This window comes from Cantharellus anzutake (genome assembly GCF_015039405.1).
Source record: "Cantharellus anzutake strain C23 chromosome Unknown EI90scaffold_120, whole genome shotgun sequence".
Taxonomy (NCBI): domain Eukaryota; kingdom Fungi; phylum Basidiomycota; class Agaricomycetes; order Cantharellales; family Hydnaceae; genus Cantharellus; species Cantharellus anzutake.
The window spans coordinates 208,102-226,885 of NW_024067070.1; the positions used below are offsets into that span (position 1 = coordinate 208,102).

General features: G+C 50.0%; 6 protein-coding genes across 6 annotated transcripts; 4 read left to right on the forward strand and 2 right to left on the reverse strand.

The window, feature by feature from the left end:
- Window positions 1–3,126: 3,126 nt before the first annotated feature.
- On the forward strand, window positions 3,127–4,524 carry EI90DRAFT_3134546 (uncharacterized protein; the record flags this gene model as incomplete). Its single annotated transcript, XM_039064676.1, has 1 exon — window positions 3,127–4,524. The coding sequence occupies one exon, from the start codon at window positions 3,127–3,129 to the stop codon at window positions 4,522–4,524; it is 1,398 nt and encodes a 465-aa protein (XP_038909109.1).
- A 971-nt stretch (window positions 4,525–5,495) lies between these two features.
- Window positions 5,496–6,831, reverse strand: EI90DRAFT_3158943 (uncharacterized protein; the record flags this gene model as incomplete). The annotated part of the gene is made up of 9 exons (XM_039066207.1): window positions 5,496–5,605; window positions 5,679–5,745; window positions 5,820–6,084; window positions 6,186–6,272; window positions 6,345–6,362; window positions 6,418–6,440; window positions 6,516–6,653; window positions 6,714–6,742; window positions 6,811–6,831. The coding sequence occupies 9 exons, from the start codon at window positions 6,829–6,831 to the stop codon at window positions 5,537–5,539; spliced, it is 717 nt and encodes a 238-aa protein (XP_038909110.1). The 3' UTR covers window positions 5,496–5,536.
- Window positions 6,832–7,227: 396 nt separating this feature from the next.
- Window positions 7,228–8,275, forward strand: EI90DRAFT_3086771 (uncharacterized protein). Its single transcript, XM_039062206.1, has 5 exons — window positions 7,228–7,387; window positions 7,471–7,674; window positions 7,808–7,890; window positions 7,974–8,064; window positions 8,152–8,275. The coding sequence occupies exons 2-5, from the start codon at window positions 7,522–7,524 to the stop codon at window positions 8,221–8,223; spliced, it is 399 nt and encodes a 132-aa protein (XP_038909111.1). The 5' UTR covers window positions 7,228–7,387; window positions 7,471–7,521; the 3' UTR covers window positions 8,224–8,275.
- Window positions 8,276–11,767: 3,492 nt separating this feature from the next.
- EI90DRAFT_3086777 (uncharacterized protein) lies at window positions 11,768–12,527 on the forward strand. The gene is made up of 2 exons (XM_039062207.1): window positions 11,768–11,856; window positions 11,924–12,527. The coding sequence occupies exon 2, from the start codon at window positions 11,966–11,968 to the stop codon at window positions 12,443–12,445; it is 480 nt and encodes a 159-aa protein (XP_038909112.1). The 5' UTR covers window positions 11,768–11,856; window positions 11,924–11,965; the 3' UTR covers window positions 12,446–12,527.
- Window positions 12,528–13,461: 934 nt separating this feature from the next.
- EI90DRAFT_3086780 (uncharacterized protein) lies at window positions 13,462–14,817 on the reverse strand (the record flags this gene model as incomplete). Its single annotated transcript, XM_039062208.1, has 1 exon — window positions 13,462–14,817. A coding segment is annotated over exon 1 (1,109 nt), but the record flags the coding sequence as incomplete, so codon positions are not given.
- Window positions 14,818–16,422: 1,605 nt separating this feature from the next.
- On the forward strand, window positions 16,423–17,776 carry EI90DRAFT_3021643 (uncharacterized protein; the record flags this gene model as incomplete). Its single annotated transcript, XM_039057684.1, has 5 exons — window positions 16,423–16,489; window positions 16,645–16,782; window positions 16,824–17,052; window positions 17,118–17,173; window positions 17,325–17,776. 5 exons carry the CDS (start codon window positions 16,423–16,425, stop codon window positions 17,774–17,776), a joined length of 942 nt encoding a protein of 313 aa, XP_038909114.1.
- Window positions 17,777–18,784: the final 1,008 nt, after the last annotated feature.

The window sequence follows — 18,784 nt, forward strand, 5'->3', positions numbered from 1 at the left end:
GGAAGCTTCTGTGGCTTTAGTCTTTGTAGCTGAATACAGTTGTGCGCCACCTTCATCTGAAAGTGTATCTGTCCATAGGTCCAGCATTTGTGGTTTAGATTCATGCTTCACAACAAGTTCTCTGAAACATAAGATCTTATTGAGTGCATGGTCTGGCATTGACAGTATATCAGATAGTGAGAGAGATTTCTTGTCAAACTCCGCGTATGAGTTCAGGTAAGACAAGGGATCTAGGGGGGCAATAGGGGTCTCTGGTGACAACTGTCGTTCTGTACTTAGGTCTTGTTCACTAACTATAGACATATCATCCTCTACCTGCAGGGAGAGAAAATTGACTTCCGCATAGTGGGCATCCTCTACCATAATATGGGAGGGAATAATCTCATCTGCCTCGTGGGCATCCTCTACCAATGTATGGGAGGGAATTACAGGGCTAGTCCCCAGAGCGGTATGTTCTTCGCTCTCTGAATCTGAAGAATCACTCACTGGATCTATGACTTGTTCGTCATTCTCTTCGGTCTGTCTGGCACCTAGCATGCTTCCCGGCATCGTAGCTAGGTCACCTTGTTCGTTTTCTGTCTCAAGAGTAAGCTTGACAGCATCTGTCAATGAACTCCCAGTGTGTACAAGTTGTTCATCAGTCATCATTGGCTCAGGAGCCAATGTGTCTACTGAGAAGGAACGGTCACGACGACTCACCATGGGTACGTAACCCTTTCCACTTCTCAGTCTCATCATCTTTAGCTGCAGCTAGGTTGTGTTGTATGTGGAGGTAAGGGTAAACTTGAGGTGGCCAGCCTCAAGCTTTGAACTTGGCGTTAAAGGTTAGATCAAGGTGTCAGGGCACAGCCCCTGACCCCACACACCCTCAGGTACCCTCCCCCCATTTTCTCCTATTTTTCCCTTCACTGTTCCACAATCCCGCATGCATGCAGACCCGTGGGAACGTTCTGGGCGAGTTACTAGCCCAGAAACCATCACAGCCACAACCGTGGGAACTTTCTGGGCGAGCAGCTCACCCAGAATCTTCCCACGGGGGGGTGCCAATTATGGAAAGTCGGCAAAGAGCCGAAGACTGTATAGTTCCCAACTCCCATTTGTAGCAGCTTCACAGGAGGTTGAGAAGGTTACCCTTCTTCTCAACTCATTTCCTGTGAAGGCAAGTGTAACTACCTTCTCCCTAAATGCGCAGCAACTCATTTCCTGTGAAGGCTGGGGCTAGCCCCCTCAGTGAGTTCAGAGATCTTGGACTGGGACTAGATACCCCAGCGACTAGGAGGACCCCCCTGGGCCCGTCACAGAACGAGGGCCGGGCCCTGACACAAGGTAAATCAAGAGTGTAGGGATGTGAAAAAATGTGAGGAACCTCAAGATCGGCTGTCGCCGATGGCTAAGTCCTTAAGGATTAATGAACTCACTAGGTCACTGAGAGAGTCACAGGTCCAAGAGGGCTTGATTTACGGGGTAAATACAAGAGGTTCTAACTAACAAAACTTGGACGGGTATATATATCCATCAGACTACTTATGTAAGCACACCGCTTACACTGTCACGGCGCTACTTTGTTGGTGTGCATTAGTCCTTCAGTTTGATTCAGCGATAGGTTCAAGTTTAGCACTACACAACAAGAGGATTGTAAGGTCGGTTGAGGTTCCGACCTTGGTGTTGACTCCTGCTATCCTCAAGCTGTCAGGAATTAGGCAGTATAGAGCTGTAATTTCAACAGGGGAGGAGAAGAGTGAAAACCTGTTTCACCCTTCCCCGCAATTTATATACATTGTTTACATCGAGAAATAAAGAGTAATAAACAATGAATAAAGAAAGCGTGCACAGCATGCATCACCACACATCCATTCCCTACAAGGATCCTGGGGAAATCCCAACTGCCGCATCAGGGGTATTACCTGCACTGCAGGTCACTCTGCCTCCCCCATAATTATGTAAAACGTGCCACTTTTGCTTACGTGTTGTATTCCGCATTGTATTACCTGCACAGCCATCCAGGTGAAATTACGCCATTTCTGCCACTTGTGCTGACATGTTCATTTTCCATTTAGGTTTCATGACCTTGTGACTTTTATATTTATAACGTACAATTGGTAGACAAATCAAGTGAGTCATGCTGAAAATCCAGTGAGATTGGCAAAACCCAACGTGAGCGTCACCTATGAATCTCTGAGGCTTGATTTTGGGCTCTTTTGGTAGAGGAGAATTAGATCTATCCACGTACCGAGTTTAGGGGTAAATGCCCAACTACTTCAGGAGTTAATATGAAGAACTCTGCCCTTCGCAATGTCAGCACTTAGTCCAAGCACACCTGAATGCGTGCCCAGCGCTTACCTGGCCAAAATTCCCCTTACTTGTATCTGCACCTCTACCTGCCTTACTCATCGTGCTAGGCTGCGTCCGATGACACAGCCACAGCCTGCATCTGCTAAAATACTGTGTCGTACTCATGAATTGGCATGTCAGCCTGCGATGCAGCCCATTCTTGAAGGGATGCAGCAGACACATGCCCAACTGCGCAGCTCTTGGTCCAACCCCCCCACTGCTGCTGCACCCCCGCTTGCCCTGCCGCATGGGCGCTTTGGGCAAGGGAAGGAGATTTATTAGTCGATACTATTGACCAATTTTCAGTGCGCTTGTCTTATCCTCATTTGTACACTTGTCCCCTCCCCAAGTCGCTGTCCTGATGTCCTCTTTCTGCTCCCCATTTTCCTATTTGTTTCCTATTATCCGGAACACTTCCGCTATTGTCTCCACACACTTGACATAGCCCGATGCCATGATTCGGGATCTCTCCTGAGCATAGAACATCTATGCACTCTTTTTGTGTGGAATAATGATTTAATCATGGTTCACTTTTTTCTGTACAACTGACTAGGGTGTTGAAAAGCAGTGCAGGTCAGCGCGTGCGAAGGCACGCACTCTAGTTCAGAAATGGAGCGAGGATTTCGTTATGTATGGAGTGGCCAGAGTGAACCCTTTTTTGGGCAAACTGAATTAGTTTCCCCTCAACAATATTATTCAAGTCATCACCCGTCCTGAAGTCCAGAACCGACCCGAGGCGCGACAGTCCCGCCGCACAGCGTTCCTCGTTGCCAAAGTCGTCTCCTGTCAGTTCCCATGGAACCCAATCACCAAGCAATCCCAACACACTCGGAGGACTCGAAGGATGAGATCAGCTTGGAGAACCGCAAATATTTCCATATCAATGATTTGCCTGTAGAACTCTTGCGGGAAATATTCGTTACCTTGAAAGCCGACTGGAATGGGCACTATTCTTCTGATGGCTGCACCGTGGCTCATGTGATAACAAAGACTTGCCACTTCTGGCGCTTCGTGGCACTGAGCGAACCTCGACTATGGGCAACATCCATCATTAGATCCGAAGGTGGGAGTGAAGAAGGGAGGTTGCAGCGGTTTTCAGAGTGCTTGAAGAGATCCAAAGATGTGCACCTGGAACTAATGGTGAACTTCACGGGCGGCAAGAGATGTCCCAGTCCGGAGTTTCGCAGACGTGTCAAGGAGATCGCAACACCCCATCTTAATCGTTGCACCTCCTTGTACATCATCGATTACGACTTTCGCCTTCCAAACGACTGGATCCCACTTCCCAACGAACTGAAATCGCTGAGGGATGCAGCGATAGCTTTGGATCCTGCGCTCCACTGGTCCCCACAGCCTCCTCACCAAAACCTGGATTTGGGCTTACCAAAGCACTTTCGCTATCTCAAACTTTATGCCCCGAGTCGATACCTTCCAGCATTCACTTTGAATTCCGTGATGGAACATCTATCGGTGTCGTTGAACGAAAAGAATATCACCAATCTCCTACGCGATGTTGAGCCTTTGAAGACTCTGGAATTAGAGCCTGTGACTTCCCAAAACCTGGACATTTTACCTTATTCATTTCCCCAGCTTGAGAATCTCATCCTCCGTGGTGGGAGGGTTTCCTTTCCCATCGTGGCCCCGCGTCTCAAACACCTATATTGCCTCTCTTCACTCGATAACACAATAAAGAAGGATATTCTGAAGGGCCTCGTCTCCTTAGAGGTTAGAGCATCTAACCTACCGCGGGATTACCTTGTTCACTGTCACGCGCTGGAATGCCTAGGAGTTTACGTCACAGTGGACGAGAGTATTAGGATGCTGGAATCCCTACTTTCAATTGCGAAACCGCCAGGTCCAGATCTCCCACATCTCTCGGCATATCACTGCCCCAATCTCCAGAGAATAATGTTCTCGATCTATCTAAGACCTGATCCTCAAGCAGTTGAACGCATTTCTAATTGCATCGTTGAACTGCTTGCCCTCCGACCGCGTCTCTCAATGGTTGAAATCAGGATCCGCATAGAAATGCAGGACGCGTTGGATCTATCTCCCCTTACTATGGATCTTCCGGAAGCATTCCCAGCCAGAGTGGTTGTTTGGGGCCCTGATACAACATTTCGCCGCTTCGGCCCGCCAATCTTTTTAAACCACATGAATGGATATCCCCACACCCTTCTGGTTCAGCGTTGAGCGCGTGGTTTCATCGTGCGCGAGATGCCAACACCTTCACGAGTTACCACATAACGCTCAATGTTAATGATTGTAGACTGCTGATCGCCTTCTTGTAACTGTGCTTATACATCAAGTTGGAAGAGGAATTTCATCCAAGTCAACAGCCATTCCCAGCAGCAGAGGTTTCCATCTCAGGGGTTCCCCTACATTTCGGCTTGGACTAAGAATCTCCTATCTTCGCTTTTCCCCTCAAATCGACTTTGCTGTTGATAACCACGTCAACGGCACGGTTTGTTACGGAACTAGCACAGTGCAATCGCTGATATCAGAAGAAGGTCATTTTGAAGGGCCTCAGCTCTTTAGAGATTGAGGACGCAGGACGGGTCTATGACCCGCAAAGGGGCATTCGACCAGGATTGCCTTATTCATTGCCATAAGCGAAGGAGAGCATCAAGTTGCTGGAGTTCCTGCTTATTTCGCTGCGAGTCGGCCAGATTTAGATCTCCCACATCTTTAAGTGTACCTTGTCCCCCGTAGAGCATAACTCCCTAACTGCTTACTTAAACTGCTTTCCATCCGAACGGCGGGCTTCTCAAAGGCTGAAATCACAATGAACGCGAGAGGGCACGGCGCTAGATTTATTTCCCCCCTTTACTAAGGATCTTCTGGAGGCGTCTCCAACTAGAAGCTGTGGATTACGGTATGGGATTTCTCGCGTTCAGGCAGCCAATCTTTTTTTAGAACCCCATGAATAACCCCCCCGATACAACTTAAGTGTTGAGCCGTCGCTTCTCCATGCGTGCGCGATATCGATGTTACTCCGAGCTAGGCCCACTTTTCCTGTCATAACACCGAATGATTGTAAAAATTAAACCCTTCTTGGGATTGTTACTGGACAGTATGTACATAGTATATTCATGTTCGAAAGTTGAGAAAGAAGAAAAGAAAATCCAACCAAGGCGTTCCTTTTATTTTCTCTCTCTCTCTCCCCCATTTCTAATTCTGGTTCCCGATTAAAAACCGACTGTCACTATGTTCCCTTCAAAAAACCGGTATACGTCGACCGCCACGCTTCCTTCCCTCCTGTCTCGATGACGTCCTGTCATGATCAACGAACATTCGCATCAATCCACATATCCAGCAAACGGTACTTTAGCTAACAATTTACTCACTCCATGACATGGTATTATCCTATTGAAATCCCAGCCATCAACGACTTTCGCATCTCGGCTCATGGCTCTGTACGGTGTAAAAAAAAAGGCGCTCGTTAGTCTAAGCTCTGCTAATTAATTAATTAATTATTTGATTCTTACTTTCCATCCTTGATCGAAGCAAGCCAAAGAAACGCTCGTTGAAATCTTGTTCCGGGGCTCATGAGGCTATGGAACCAATTCTCGTAGTCGGTGGGTAAACCGTTCTGTTCTCCAGCGGGGAGGTTCCAAAGGAGGTCTGCTACGAGGAGCGTGCGTGATGGTTTGTGGAGGATGGCTAGATCCTTGTTGATGAAAGAAGGGAAGAATTGGGTGGAGATGTCGGGAGGAAGTTGGCTAAAGGGAGGTGGATTGTTGGAGGTGTATACTTATAATATGATCGAGAGTGTTGCATGGTGGGGAGTTTTAAGAGATGTGTGTAAGGATTTCGTTTTATTTGGCGAAGGGATAGGTAAATGGTTGACTTACGATGGTCCCAGCGGAGGTGAGGTTTCCGCTTGTCGAGGGTTTCGACGCCTATTAGTTTCGCCTCTGGGTAGGCATTTTGGTACGATTCTAGTTTTAAAGGGAGACCAAGGGTGGTCTAATAGGCCTAATGTAAGGCGGTGCGAAGGAGCGATGACGCACCGACGAAAATAGTGTGCTCTTGAAAAAACTCAATCGTATTCATTTCAATTTCAAAGAATAACAGACAACACACCAGCGTCAATGGCTATGATGTATCTACGAATAACGTCCGTTTCGACGTTGAGTGTCAATAGCGATCGATAGCCCTCTCATGCGAATCAGGACACGTACTTGACCTTTCCCAAACTCTCAATCGTTTCCTTGGTAGCCTGGTCAAGTTGCGTAGACGCAATCAAGAAAACATCTCCCGAGCTCAATCTAATAGCTGTCGAGCGTCCACCAATGGGGGCTCCAAAACGACGAAAAGGCCTTGAAGGGAATGGGGGGTTCAAGCGCCAGCAACACAGGCTGAAACGTAGACTATCTCACCTAGAAAAGGTAACCAATCCTGGAGCGATCTACAAGTTGACACTGAGCACGCTGACAGTGGGTTCTCAAGCACGTTGAGCCAGGAAACGAAATATACCTCTCGAATGATAGTGCTCATCAATCAAGTCAAAGTGATCTCGTTCTTGATGGCACTTCTTCTGGTTGATTGACTGGACTTGCTTCCGTTCGGTAAAGGGACTGGCAGTGTTTGTCTAACTTCAAGAGCAATCTAGTACGTCCCACAGCCTCCTCGTTCCGCGTGCGGGTTCGGATTTGAATCCCCGGCTTGTTTGATGGGTGGGAAGATGTTTCGCCAAGGTCAGGGACAATTCAGTATGGGGATTGGGATTGAATTGCAGTGGCAGTGAACCCATTTTGATACAATTGCCATTTTTAGCATGAACACAGCCCCATTTTCAAATCACACAAGTGAGAGCAGACAACGAAGAAAATAATCAGAAATTCAGGGTTAAGCCTGGGGTGCTGATTCAGCGGCACAAGATGCGGTTGGTGGACCTGACTAGTTCTGGGATACGTGGAACAAATGAGAAGCGCCCTACAGCCACAATACCATTATGTAACCTCGTGCCAAGGTACAAGGGCTCTTCTTCCGAGTTGAATAGTACTTCCTTTTTCGGCGACCATCCGCATCCTTCCCTTCCGCCTCGCTTGCCGTGAGTTATCTTGCCCCCTCCGCGCTTTTCCCTTCTCCAACCTCCCCCGCCTAACCTAACCTAACCTCCCTTCTTCCGCATAGTTTATCATATTTGCCTGACAGAGGCGAGTAAAGGGTGTGTGGACAAAAGTGATGGCAAGGATCTTTTCCTTTCCCTGGGCGCTTCGTGCTCTTTTGCTCGCTCTCTGTGCTCGGGTCAGTTTAGCATGTACGCTCTACACCCCAAGTACGTCGCAGGGGATTACAGATGAAGTCCAGTTCCAAACCTCCTGGACGGCGTGCACCGTGAGTGTTCTACTTGTGTCATCAACCTTGCGGGACGAGTTCGACTGATCTCACTTTTCCAATCCATACGGTGCGTGCGCATATTGCTGTGTTTTCGGAATTCCCAACACGTTCGTGTTGTGCTCTGGTTTAGCCTCCCGTTACGATCCAATTTTGGGATAAAGATACCAACACATTGTTGACGAGTTATAGTGGTTCAGCGTCAACGGTCTACTTGTGCGTTAATCAGCTCTGTTATCACTTTGGGGTGATGCCCATAGCCGCACATCTTACTTATTCCATGTCATATCGCACAACAGCACCATCCATAATGGTGCAGGTGTAACGGTGTACTTTGTCTTGATAGACTCTGCAGGGTTGAAAGCGACAAGTATCTCATACGTAGTCAAGGTTCGTTAGCAGCACTTCCTACTTGTTTGTCCCGTTCTTGTGCAGTTATCTGATAAACTTGTTTTTTTTTTTATCACGATGCTGTAGCCTAATCTAAGTCTGAGTTCAACTTCATCGCCAACTTTTCCCCCGGTTAGCCTATTTTTTTTTGGCCAATAGCTTGGGTGAAACCTTGTTGACGTTATCGGTCATTCTCTCATTAGAGTACCCGGGTGATCTCGACTTCGGACATTGCTTTGGTGCGTATTCCGTTCCCCAGTCCCAGTGTGGATGAAGGGATAGATAACATTCTGACGATCTGGCCCTTAGCTTTCGCTACAATCTGTCTCCATTCTTTCAGTGAACAGCGTCGCTTCAGTTTCTTCTGAGGTCAGTGGTTCTCAGCCCCGTTTCTGGCGAAAAGAATATAGCTGAGCTCACACCGTTGGGTTTTCTGTTCCATGCTGCACTTCAAATAGTCTGTGAACAGCCAGACGACGACGCCCGAGACGACGTCACCCGATAGCACGACAACCCCAACCACAAGCTCATCACCTACATACACAAACCCATTTCCTTCGAACACAGGTTCCTCACCCACTTCTTCTTCTTCCGCTCCTGGTAGGAGTACATCTCAATCAGTGCCCACACGATCCATTCCTCCAGGGTCCAGCACTTCTACAAGCTCCTCTTCCAGTTCAACTACGACATCTTCGGGCGGCGGCTCTTCCCACGTAGGACTTATAGCGGGTGCTTCCGCCGGAGGTGCCGTTGCACTTGTTATTGTGGGATCCCTCATCGCCCTCCTTATTAAGAAGAAGAACCAAGATAATCTTGAAGACTACATGGATCAACAAGGTGATCCCGCCCCTATCCTTCGAGTCCCTCCCGGTACGGGTGGGAACGTTGGCGGTGGTAATGGCGGATCGGTCGGGACTCCAGGATTGTATGCTGCTCCTTTGGATCCGTATGCTCCCGTTACGACCGGGGCGTATAACCCACAGGCATATCGTCCAACGAGCGGTGGTAGTGCGGAGGGTTGGAATGCAGCTGGGGTTGGAGCTGCTGGGGTTGCAGGAGGCTATGGGTCTGGATTCCCTCAACATCAACCAGCGGATGCAGGAGCGGCGATTGGAGTAGCGTTCCTCAATGATAACACTTCACCCACTGGGACGACGTTCCCCCGTCATAGTCAACCCCCGACGATAGCGTCGAGTCCTCCGCCTAGCATTCCACTCAATCCTGAGGAGAGATTGAACGCCGCGGTGGGCAGTGGTCAGCCTCGTCATGGCGCTGGTGGTGCTGGTGCTGGAGTGTCAGATCAACCGGCTGGATATGAAGGGCAGGGACAGGTGAGACCCGGTCCGGTCGATCACACTGTGCAGGGGAGCTACAGTGGGTTACCTGAGGTATAAGGGTTGATAGGTTGATAGGTTGGAAGGGGGAAAAAATGATACTTATGTATTCATGTTGTTTCTCCTGGGACTTCTTTTATTATTTCGGTTGGAAGGAGGGTTGGGTGGTGGTTATTTTGGCCCCACTGATGCTTGTCCGACCCCATTTTTCTCATTTCTCCACCAGTTAGTTGTTCTTCAATATACTGTCATTCTTTACTGTTTCTTTTTTACCTTTTTTTGGCTAGTTTTTTTTTGGCTCACATAATCGCCTGTCCTTCCCTGGTGTGTGTGTTTGGTACCAGCGTTACACGGTCTACTTAACCGTGCCAGTACTGTCTGCGATTGCCGTCGGCTCTTGAATCATGTGCTCACATCATTACCTTAATGTTCGGTTTGCACATTACTCACATAATTGGACAATGACAATGTCAGGAATTGAGTTGCTCTCAGTGCTAAGTAACTACATACTTTGCTGAGGTGGTTTTACAAGTAATTGGGTCTAAAAAAGAGCTGCGTTACAGTTTAAAAACGACCAAAAATGGTTATTTCATCACATGCGTTATCCAACTCATCCGGTTTGCGCAACTTCTTCACATGCCGCCCCCCGGCCTTGACCTTTTATGTGGCCCCTCTGACTGTCGCATGCACGATCGCATGCACGTTTCCTGGTTACGTTAACACCATGTTTCACCTTCGCGTTCTTAATCGATTAATCCCGATCGGTGTTTCTGGAAAAGCGGAGAGTTTTTAGCTATGACAGAGATGTCGATGTCCAACGCGCGCGCCTATGCACTCTAAACCATTCCACATGAGTCGTTCGGTTTCAATATCGTGTTGGTCTTTCTCTCACTTCATTATCGTTCGGGTGCAAGTCGTTTCCCGGTTTCGAACCTGTCTCATTGGACCGCTCTCGGACCGCTGATCTCTAGTGTAACTTCCTCCAGGCTGCTTGGATTCTGTCACTAGATATCATCCTCTTCCGTCGCTCCAATCATCCTCACTCACATGCGTTGTGCAATGGCTTCGCGCAGCTGGATCCGCGTTTAGTACCGTTTCCAGTTCTTGAGTCACTTAGGTTTCCCGCAAAGTCTGCGATAACCCTATCAGGATGTGTACACCTTAAATGCTCGTTCGTTCTTCGTCTTCGCATCCCCCTCCAACATGGCTCAGGCTCTGACCTTACGTGCCAATTTTGCTGGGTGAACACAGTTCCTGATTTAAGGAATGGTCGACTGCACAGCGAGCTACTCATAGGTTCCTTCCTACTGTCTTGTCCTCATTACTAACTTATCTCAGCAACGGATATCACTGATGCTCTCGCCGTCCCCTTCGAAGTGTATGTTCACGGGTCAACCGGAGGAAAGCATGCATCCCGATTCCGAGATCAACGTCATCTTCGACATTACTGGTAACATTTCTGCAGTTGAAATCCGCGCGTTCACCTTGACTGCCTGTTCCTTCGACACTGCGGTTAGTTTTATCAACGATCCAATACATTTAACTGACAAAATCCATCGCGTCATTCAATTTCCCGTTTCGATTCTGATATCGAGACACACACTCCAATGTACTTCAATTTGACCTCAAGGACTTGGGTAATCTTCACTCGCCCGATCCTCTCAGCTCTCTTGGGAACACTAAAAAACACAGCCTGTTTAATCGGCAGATGAATCCCAAGCAGACCGCCGCAGAGCCATCCGAACCGATTGCCTCCACTAGTGTGGCTCCTTCTGTTACGGCAGGATCTAAACACGCTGCGACCAGTTCAGAGCCCGATACTTCCTTTGTGAATCTCTCTTCTACCTACGACAATGATTTGGCTGAATCAGACGACCATCCCGATTTCAGTAAGCCCCAAGAACGAGCGAAGAAATAGATTCATTGTTTGTGTCGCGATTCCCATTATAGCGATTTGCTGTTGTCTATTTATTTGTTTGTGCCGAGATTTTATATACACCTTGGAGTAGTTGTAAAGGCAGCCTTTTACCTCTACCCCATTGATATAATTAGATGGACACTTGAGGCACGGGGCGAACGGGGGAACGGAACAACATCGTCCCCAACCGTAAGCACTTCATTAGGCCTGAACCCTTAAAGGCCTAAAACGAAATCTTCGGCGAAACCCGAAAACGGTTTTTTTTAGTTCCCCCGTTCAAACGCGACTTCAACCACTTGGATCATTCCAACGACAATGTCGCCCACCCTTGATCTATCAACTTGGTCTGGTGACCAACTGGTCGAAGACTCCGAGGACGAGGAGTCACTCGGGGTCGCAAAGTTGGTGGAGCGCAAGCGACGCCGACAGGAGAGGAAGGCGGAAGAGCAGAGGAAGCGGGAGGAAGCGGCGGCAGCGCGACGAGCTGCCGAGGAGCGGAAGCGGAGGGAGCGAGAGGAAAAGGCAGCTGCGGCAAGGCAGGTGAATAGGGCGTTTTACCAACATCACCAGGGGATCAGGAATGAGGAAGCTGATCGTTTGGTCATAGCACAACTCTGTCGCGTCGGTGCTACCGACAGCGCCGGCAAAGATGCCCCCGTGTGCCCGATGTATCTCGCGCGGCCTGAGGTGCGTCCCGGCTTCCGGAAGATCCACGTCATGTATGGTGTGTAGGGGGGCGAGGGTACGCTGCGTGCGCCCAAACAAACGCGTGGAGATGGAGTCGCCCGTGCCTGCGAGGAAACGAGTAAGGATGGAGTCTGAGGGATCGGGGGTGCCTCAGGAGGAGGCAGAAATGGGGCGTTTGGTTGCGCACATCGCAGGCTCGCTCGCCGAGATCAGCGAGGCAACTCGCTCGCTGGTTGCCCTGTTGGGGCCAATCCTGGCTCCAGCCACACGCGTGGAAGATACCAGCAGGACGGACGCCGGGGGAACCGCGGAGGAGGAGGCGGAGGCGAACGCGATGGTTGATCAGCTGTCTGAGGACCAAGACAACGGGATGGAAGGAGGATCGAAGATCGAGCGGACGACATTGCTGCCAGTACCGCCGTCCTTTCGTTTTAACATGTAATTACTCCTCTTGTCTTGTAGTAAGTATATATACGAGTACCCAACACCTCCGATTTGGAAATGATGCATGCAGTCAAACAGACTTTCGGGGTCTACGGTAGGAACTAGGATGTGTGATGCGGGCGAGCCCTCCAAGAACACAAAAAAAGGAAACATATCAAGGACAACCCATGAAGAGATTAGAAATAGTTTAACACGCATCAGTCCCCTTGGGCCAAATTACTTTAGAGGCAAGAAACCCAAGCAAAGGATTTGGAAAAGCATCACGACTATACTTTATTATACTTCAGATAATCCATTCTAGCCCTCCTGTGTGGTACGCTTGCCCTTGCACTTTCATATATATCTATCTGGTCACTCGGAATGATCTGAAACGCTGGAATGATCTCTTCCCGTTAAAGAGAGGCTGGTCACCTGCCTATGGAACGAGGACCCGACACTGGCGTCGAAGCAGGCTAGGAATCATGGGGTTAATCCCACGCCTACTACTGGGATGGAGGACTTGGTGCTAACGTCAAAAGCAGGCTGGGGATCCTCACGGGGAGGAGCTGCAGGCGAAGTGCTACTGGGAGGAGAACCCAACGCTGGCGTCGAAGCAGGCTGTGGTTGATTCCGACGGGGGGGCACGGTGCCTCAAGTAGGTGAAGTGCTAGTATCCTCATCAGGTTGGGTTGCTTCCGCGTCCACTGGTTGAGGGAATCCATACCCAGGCCTGGGGCTAGGTTAAAACTGAGTACCTGAGTCAACGCTAATTAAACTCCCGTTGTGACACTGTCACCACTCCGTGGACGATATATATGACGGCAGATCGTGTGGCTCCGTCGCATTGGGAGCTTCCAGATCCAGAGGAGCATCATCCAACCCGGGAGTACCGAGCGTCCTGCCATCACCGTCGTTCGTCGTAGCAGGAGGAAACCGTTAGAGCTTGCAGTCCGACGCCAAATGCTCACGGGTAACTTCATGCACGTTGTACTTACTGCTCACAGCTTTGTGTTTGCTTTGCCTTTGTTCTTTTTCCACGTTGTGATCATTATGTACAGCACCCCACCCAGATATATATATATAGATAACAAGAATTTTACTAAGAGCACGATATCTCACTGAACGTCGATATCGCGCTGCTTAGACCTCGGTTGTGCCACTTTAACAGGAACCTGAAGTAGGTCCATAAGCATGTCACAAAAATCCTAAAGCATACCGTAAGGGACTTGAAGCATATCGCGGGAATCTTGAAAACGTATCACCAACGTCCTAATTATCGCGAGGGACTTCTTGTGGCGTATCACGGGAATCTTGAACCGTATCACCAATGTCCTGAAGTATGTCGCGAGGGACTTGAAGCACATCACGGACGACATCTTGAAGGGTATCGCGAGTGTCCTGAAGCATGTCGCGAGTGACTTGGAGCCCATCATGGACGACGTCTTGAAGCGTATCACGAGTGTCCTGGAGCATGTCGCGAGGGATTTGAAGCGCATCTCCAGCATCTCGAAGCGTATCCTGAAGTATGCTGGGAGGGACTTCAAGCGTATCACGAGCATCTTGGAGCGTGTCACGGGCATCTCGAAGCGTACCGCGAGCATCCTGAAGCATGTCGCGAGGGACTTGAAGCCCATCATGGACGACATCTTGAAGCGTATCACGAGTGTCCTGAAGCATGTCGCGAGGGACTTGGAGCGTATCTCCGGCATCACGAAGCGTATCACGAGTATCCTGAAGTATGCCGTGGGGGACTTCGAGCGTATCACGGACATCTCGAAGCGTATCGCGAGCGTCCCGAAGCATGTCGTGAGGGACTTGGAGCATATCACGGGTATCGTGAAGCACGTCACGAGTGTCCTGAAGCACGTCGTGAGGGACCTCTCGAAGCGTATCGCGAGCATCCTGAAGCATGTTGCGAGGGACGTGGAGCATATCACGGGCATCATGAAGCGTATCACGAGTGTCCTGAAGTACGTCGCGAGGGACCTCTCGAAGCGCATTGCGAGCGTCCTGAAGCATATCGCGAGGGATTTGAAGCGCATCTCCAGCATCTCGAAGCGTATCCTGAAGTATGCTGGGAGGGACTTCAAGCATATCACGAGCATCTTCTAGTGTATCACGAGCATCTTGGAGCGTGTCACGGGCATCTTCAAGTGTGTCGCGAGCGTCCTGAAGCATGTCGCGAGGAACTGGAAGCGCGCCTCTGGCATCTCGAAGCGTATCACGAGTATCCTGAAGTATGCCGGGAGTGACTTCGAGCGCATCTTGGAGCGTGTCACGGGCATCTCGAAGCGTATCGTGAGCATCCTGAAGCATGTCGCGAGGGACTTGAAGCCCATCATGGACGACGTCTTGAAGCGTATTACGAGTGTCCTGAAGCATGTCGCGAGGGACTTGGAGCGTATTACGGGCGTCTTGAAGCACATTGTGAACGAGCGTATCATGGAGGGCCATGTCACGTGCATCTCGAAGCGCATCGCGAGTGTCTTCAAGGATGTCGTGAGGGACTTGAAGCATATCAGAGGCATCATGAAGCTTATCACGAGTGTCCTGAAGCATGTCGCGAGAGACCTGGAGCGCATCTTGAAGCACATTATGAGTGTCCTGAAGCATATCGCGAGGGACTGGAAGCGTATCACGGGTATCTTGAAGCGTATCATAGACGTCTCGAAGCGTATCACGAGTGCCCTGAAGCATGTCGCGAGGGACTTGGAGCGTATTACGGGCGTCTTGAAGCACATTATAAGCGAGCGTATCACGAGCATCTTGGAAGGCCGTGTCACGGGCATCTCGAAGCGTATCGCGAGTGTCCTCAAGGATATCGTGAGGGACTCGAAGCATATCAGGGGAATTATGAAGCTTATCACGAGCATCCTGAAGCATGTCGCGAGAGACTTGGAGCGCATCTTGAAGCACATAATGAGTGTCCTGAAGCGTATCACGAGTGCCCTGAAGCAAGTCGTGAGGGACTTGGAGCGTCTTATGAGCATCTTGAAGAACATTATGAGCGAGCGTATCACGAGCATCTTGGAGCTTGTCGCGGGCACCTCGAAGCGTATCGTGAGTGTCCTCAATGATGTCGTGAGGGATTTGGAGCGTCTTATGGGCATCTTGAAGCACATTATGAGCGAGCGTATCATGAGCATCTTGGAGCTTGTCGCGGGCACCTCGAAGCGTATCGTGAGTGTCCTCAATGACGTCGTGAGGGACTTGCAGCATTTCAGGGGCATCATGAAGCTTATCACGACCGTCCTGAAGCATGTCGCGAGAGGCTTGGAGTGCGCCTTGAAGCACATTATGAGTGTCCTGAAGCATATCGCGAGGGACTGGAAGCGTATCGCGGGCATCTTGAAGCGTATCATAGACGTCTCGAAGCGTATCACGAGTGCCCTGAAGCATGTCGTGAGGGACTTGGAGCGTCTTACGGGCATCTTGAAGTACATTATGAGCGAGTGTATCGCGAGCATCTTGGAGCTTGTCATGGGCACCTCGAAGCGTATCGCGAGTGTCCTCAAGGAAGTCGCGAGGGATTTGAAGCATATCAGGGGCATCGTGAAGCTTATCACGAGCGTCCTGAAGCATGTCATGGGGGACTTGAAGCATATGGCGGGCATCCTGAAGCGTATCACGAGCGTCCTGAAGCATGTCATGGGGGACTTGAAGCATATGGCGGGCATCTTGAAGCGTATCACGGGCATCCTGAAGCACACTATGAGGCGCCTGAAGCATACCACGGGCATCCTGAAGCATATCGCGAGTATCCTGAAGCATACTATGACGGGCATCTTGAAGCATATCACGAGTATCCTGAAGCATGCTCTGAGGTGCCCGAAGTACACCACGGGCATCCCGAAGCGTATCGCGGGTCTCTTGGAGCATACCACGAGGAGCCTGAAGCATCTCACGAGTGTGCTGAAGCATATCGCGAGGAGCATGGAGCATATCACGAGGAGCATGGAGCATATCACGAGTATCCTTGAGCTTATCCCGAGTGCCATGAAGTATACTTCGAGGGAGCTGAAGCATAGCGGAAACCTGAGAAGGGCCATGCTGTTGGTCTACGGTAGGTGCCGGACTCGATGCCGTCGTCGGAGCAGATTGGAAATCAGATGGTTGACCCTGACCGGGAAGTGTAGCCTGAGTGGGTGAAGTGATACTGGGGGAAGGACTGGACGGTAGCGTCGACGCCGGCTGGGGATTAGTTGGTTGACCTCGAAGGGAGCGCAGTCCCCGAGCAGGTGAAATACGATCATTCTGACCAGGGCGGAGGAATGCTGCTCCGGCACTCACAGGTTGAGGAAGTGTGGGTTCGGGTCCTGGGGGATCCTGAAAGAGAGCAGAAGGGCCAACTTCGTGGTCCGTAAGGCCCTCGAGTCCCCCCTGAGCACCCCTCTTAGCAAGCCCAACAAGGGAGGTTGCCAACAAGCCTAGCGCAGCAATCCCTCCTACAGTAGCACCCGCTATAAGTCCTGCGGGAGTGGATTTGTGGTTCGAAGGTGACGGAATTGAACTGGAGGAGGTGCTGGTGAAAGTTGGAGGCCCTGGAAGCACGGGTTGTGGGGTTGTTGTGGTGGAAGAAGAGATGAAGGTGCTAGTATGTGAGGAGTGTGTGCTGGAAGGAAAAAGGTGCGTGGATGTGCGCGACGAGCTTGTACTAGTTGTGGTTGCTGTGTCTATGTCTACACACGTAGTCGTCTGATAGGAAAAGGATCATACGTCAACAATGTTCTGCCTGGGGATTGGCCAGGTGAGAGCTGACCGAGCGCGGAGCTGGCGGTGAACATCCAAGATCCAGATCCAGCTATGAGAAAAAAAAAATCATTTTAGACAGCGGCGCGAAAACGGAACAAATAGGCGGAGGCGCCTCCCACGAACCTTAATAACCAATTGGATGGTAGCGGGAATCTGTACCAAAGGACACAAACGCGACGCACGCGACCGGTTCGGGAGACAGCAATGCGCCCATACAAGATACGATTCGAAAGTATTAGGATTAGTCAAACTGATCCTGAGGGGTCGATACGCAGGACTCACGGTGCAAGGGGCATGGAAATGGAGTCCGTCCGTAATCACTTCCACTGTGCTCGGGGTGTACACCGTATACGCTAAACTAATCCGAGCACAGAGCGCAAAAAGAAGGGAGCGAAGGGCCCAGGGCGAGGAAGGAAGCCTTGCCATTGCTGTGTCCAGTAGCTTTGTTCTTTGCTTGTCACCGTCAGGACTCGGCAGCCAAAGAAACGTTATGGAGGTAGGAGAGATTAAAGGCTTTCTCAAACGAAAATCAAATTCCATCCTGACAGTGGCAGATCCCCGCGAACAAACTCCCGTATTACATAACGAAAGAAGATAGCACTTAGTCAAATTCGGTTCATTGTTGAACACTACGAACAAAGCAGCAGCCCTCTTTGTAAAGGAGTCTATGTCGTTGACAGAAAAGTTGGTCCGCCAGCAAGTTCAATAGACCAGAACTCTTGAGCAAGGAACGAGTGCCAGAGCAAGTGCCATGAGCCGGCCCCTTTCGGCGGACGGATGAATCATGATGGAATGTCAATGGATGGTTTAATTTAAGTAGTACGTAACCGTGCCTGTCGGATATCATATACGACGCCGCCGCCGTGCTATCAGTGAATCAAATGATGTCAACTTTGAACTTGAGCGTGTGGGATGGTGTTCACTGGGAGACCGTTCAGAACGGAGCAACACTATAAACTTTAAAGGCAATGAGAATGAATCGCTGCACCAGAGAAAAGTACTGATAGCAAGGGGAAAGCGAGAGTCTGATTTGCTCAAATTAGAAGGTTGTTCCTGACTCACGTGCCACTCGTCTGATCGGTGTAGTCGAGTTGGCCGAATCTATTTGTCTATTAAAGTTGATATTGTGCATGTCCGGCGCTTAGTCGTAGCTACTCCCACTCGAGAACCACTGACACCCGTATACCAACCAGACTACGCCAGACTCGACTCCATGTGTTTCCATCATGGGTGGCATTTTTCGATTCAAACAGAAATGAACCATCTAAAGGACAGAATCTCCCGAGTATGTAAGCAAGGAAGAAAGGAACTGGATTCGCTCAGTTCGGAGAAGTGAACGGTCATTCAATGCTTCCATGGACCACTCTGGGATTGGCAAAGGTACACTAGCTTCAGCGTTTCGCAATACTGTACCTGCTTGAGCGTAGCATGGCACTAGTACCTTGACGAGTTGCTGTCCCCTGGCTTGAGTCCCCTCTGACAGACAGTTCTCGGAGAACTTCAATATCTTGCCGCATGTTACCCTTGAGCCCAACGAATGACATACAGCGTTTCATTTGCGCGGGGTTCGAGCGCCGGCGCAAATTGGAGCCGGGTTCTTGTTCCT

Bases quoted from the DNA above. Each gene is read 5' to 3' on its own strand.
- EI90DRAFT_3086771 (XM_039062206.1), top strand. From the start codon at position 7,522: ATGGCAAGGATCTTTTCCTTTCCCTGGGCGCTTCGTGCTCTTTTGCTC. The intron at 7,675-7,807 runs GTGAGTGTTCTA...GCTCTGGTTTAG, and splicing joins CCTCCTGGACGGCGTGCACC to CCTCCCGTTACGATCCAATT. The intron at 8,065-8,151 runs GTTCGTTAGCAG...ACGATGCTGTAG, and splicing joins GTATCTCATACGTAGTCAAG to CCTAATCTAAGTCTGAGTTC.
- EI90DRAFT_3086777 (XM_039062207.1), top strand. From the start codon at position 11,966: ATGCCCCCGTGTGCCCGATGTATCTCGCGCGGCCTGAGGTGCGTCCCG.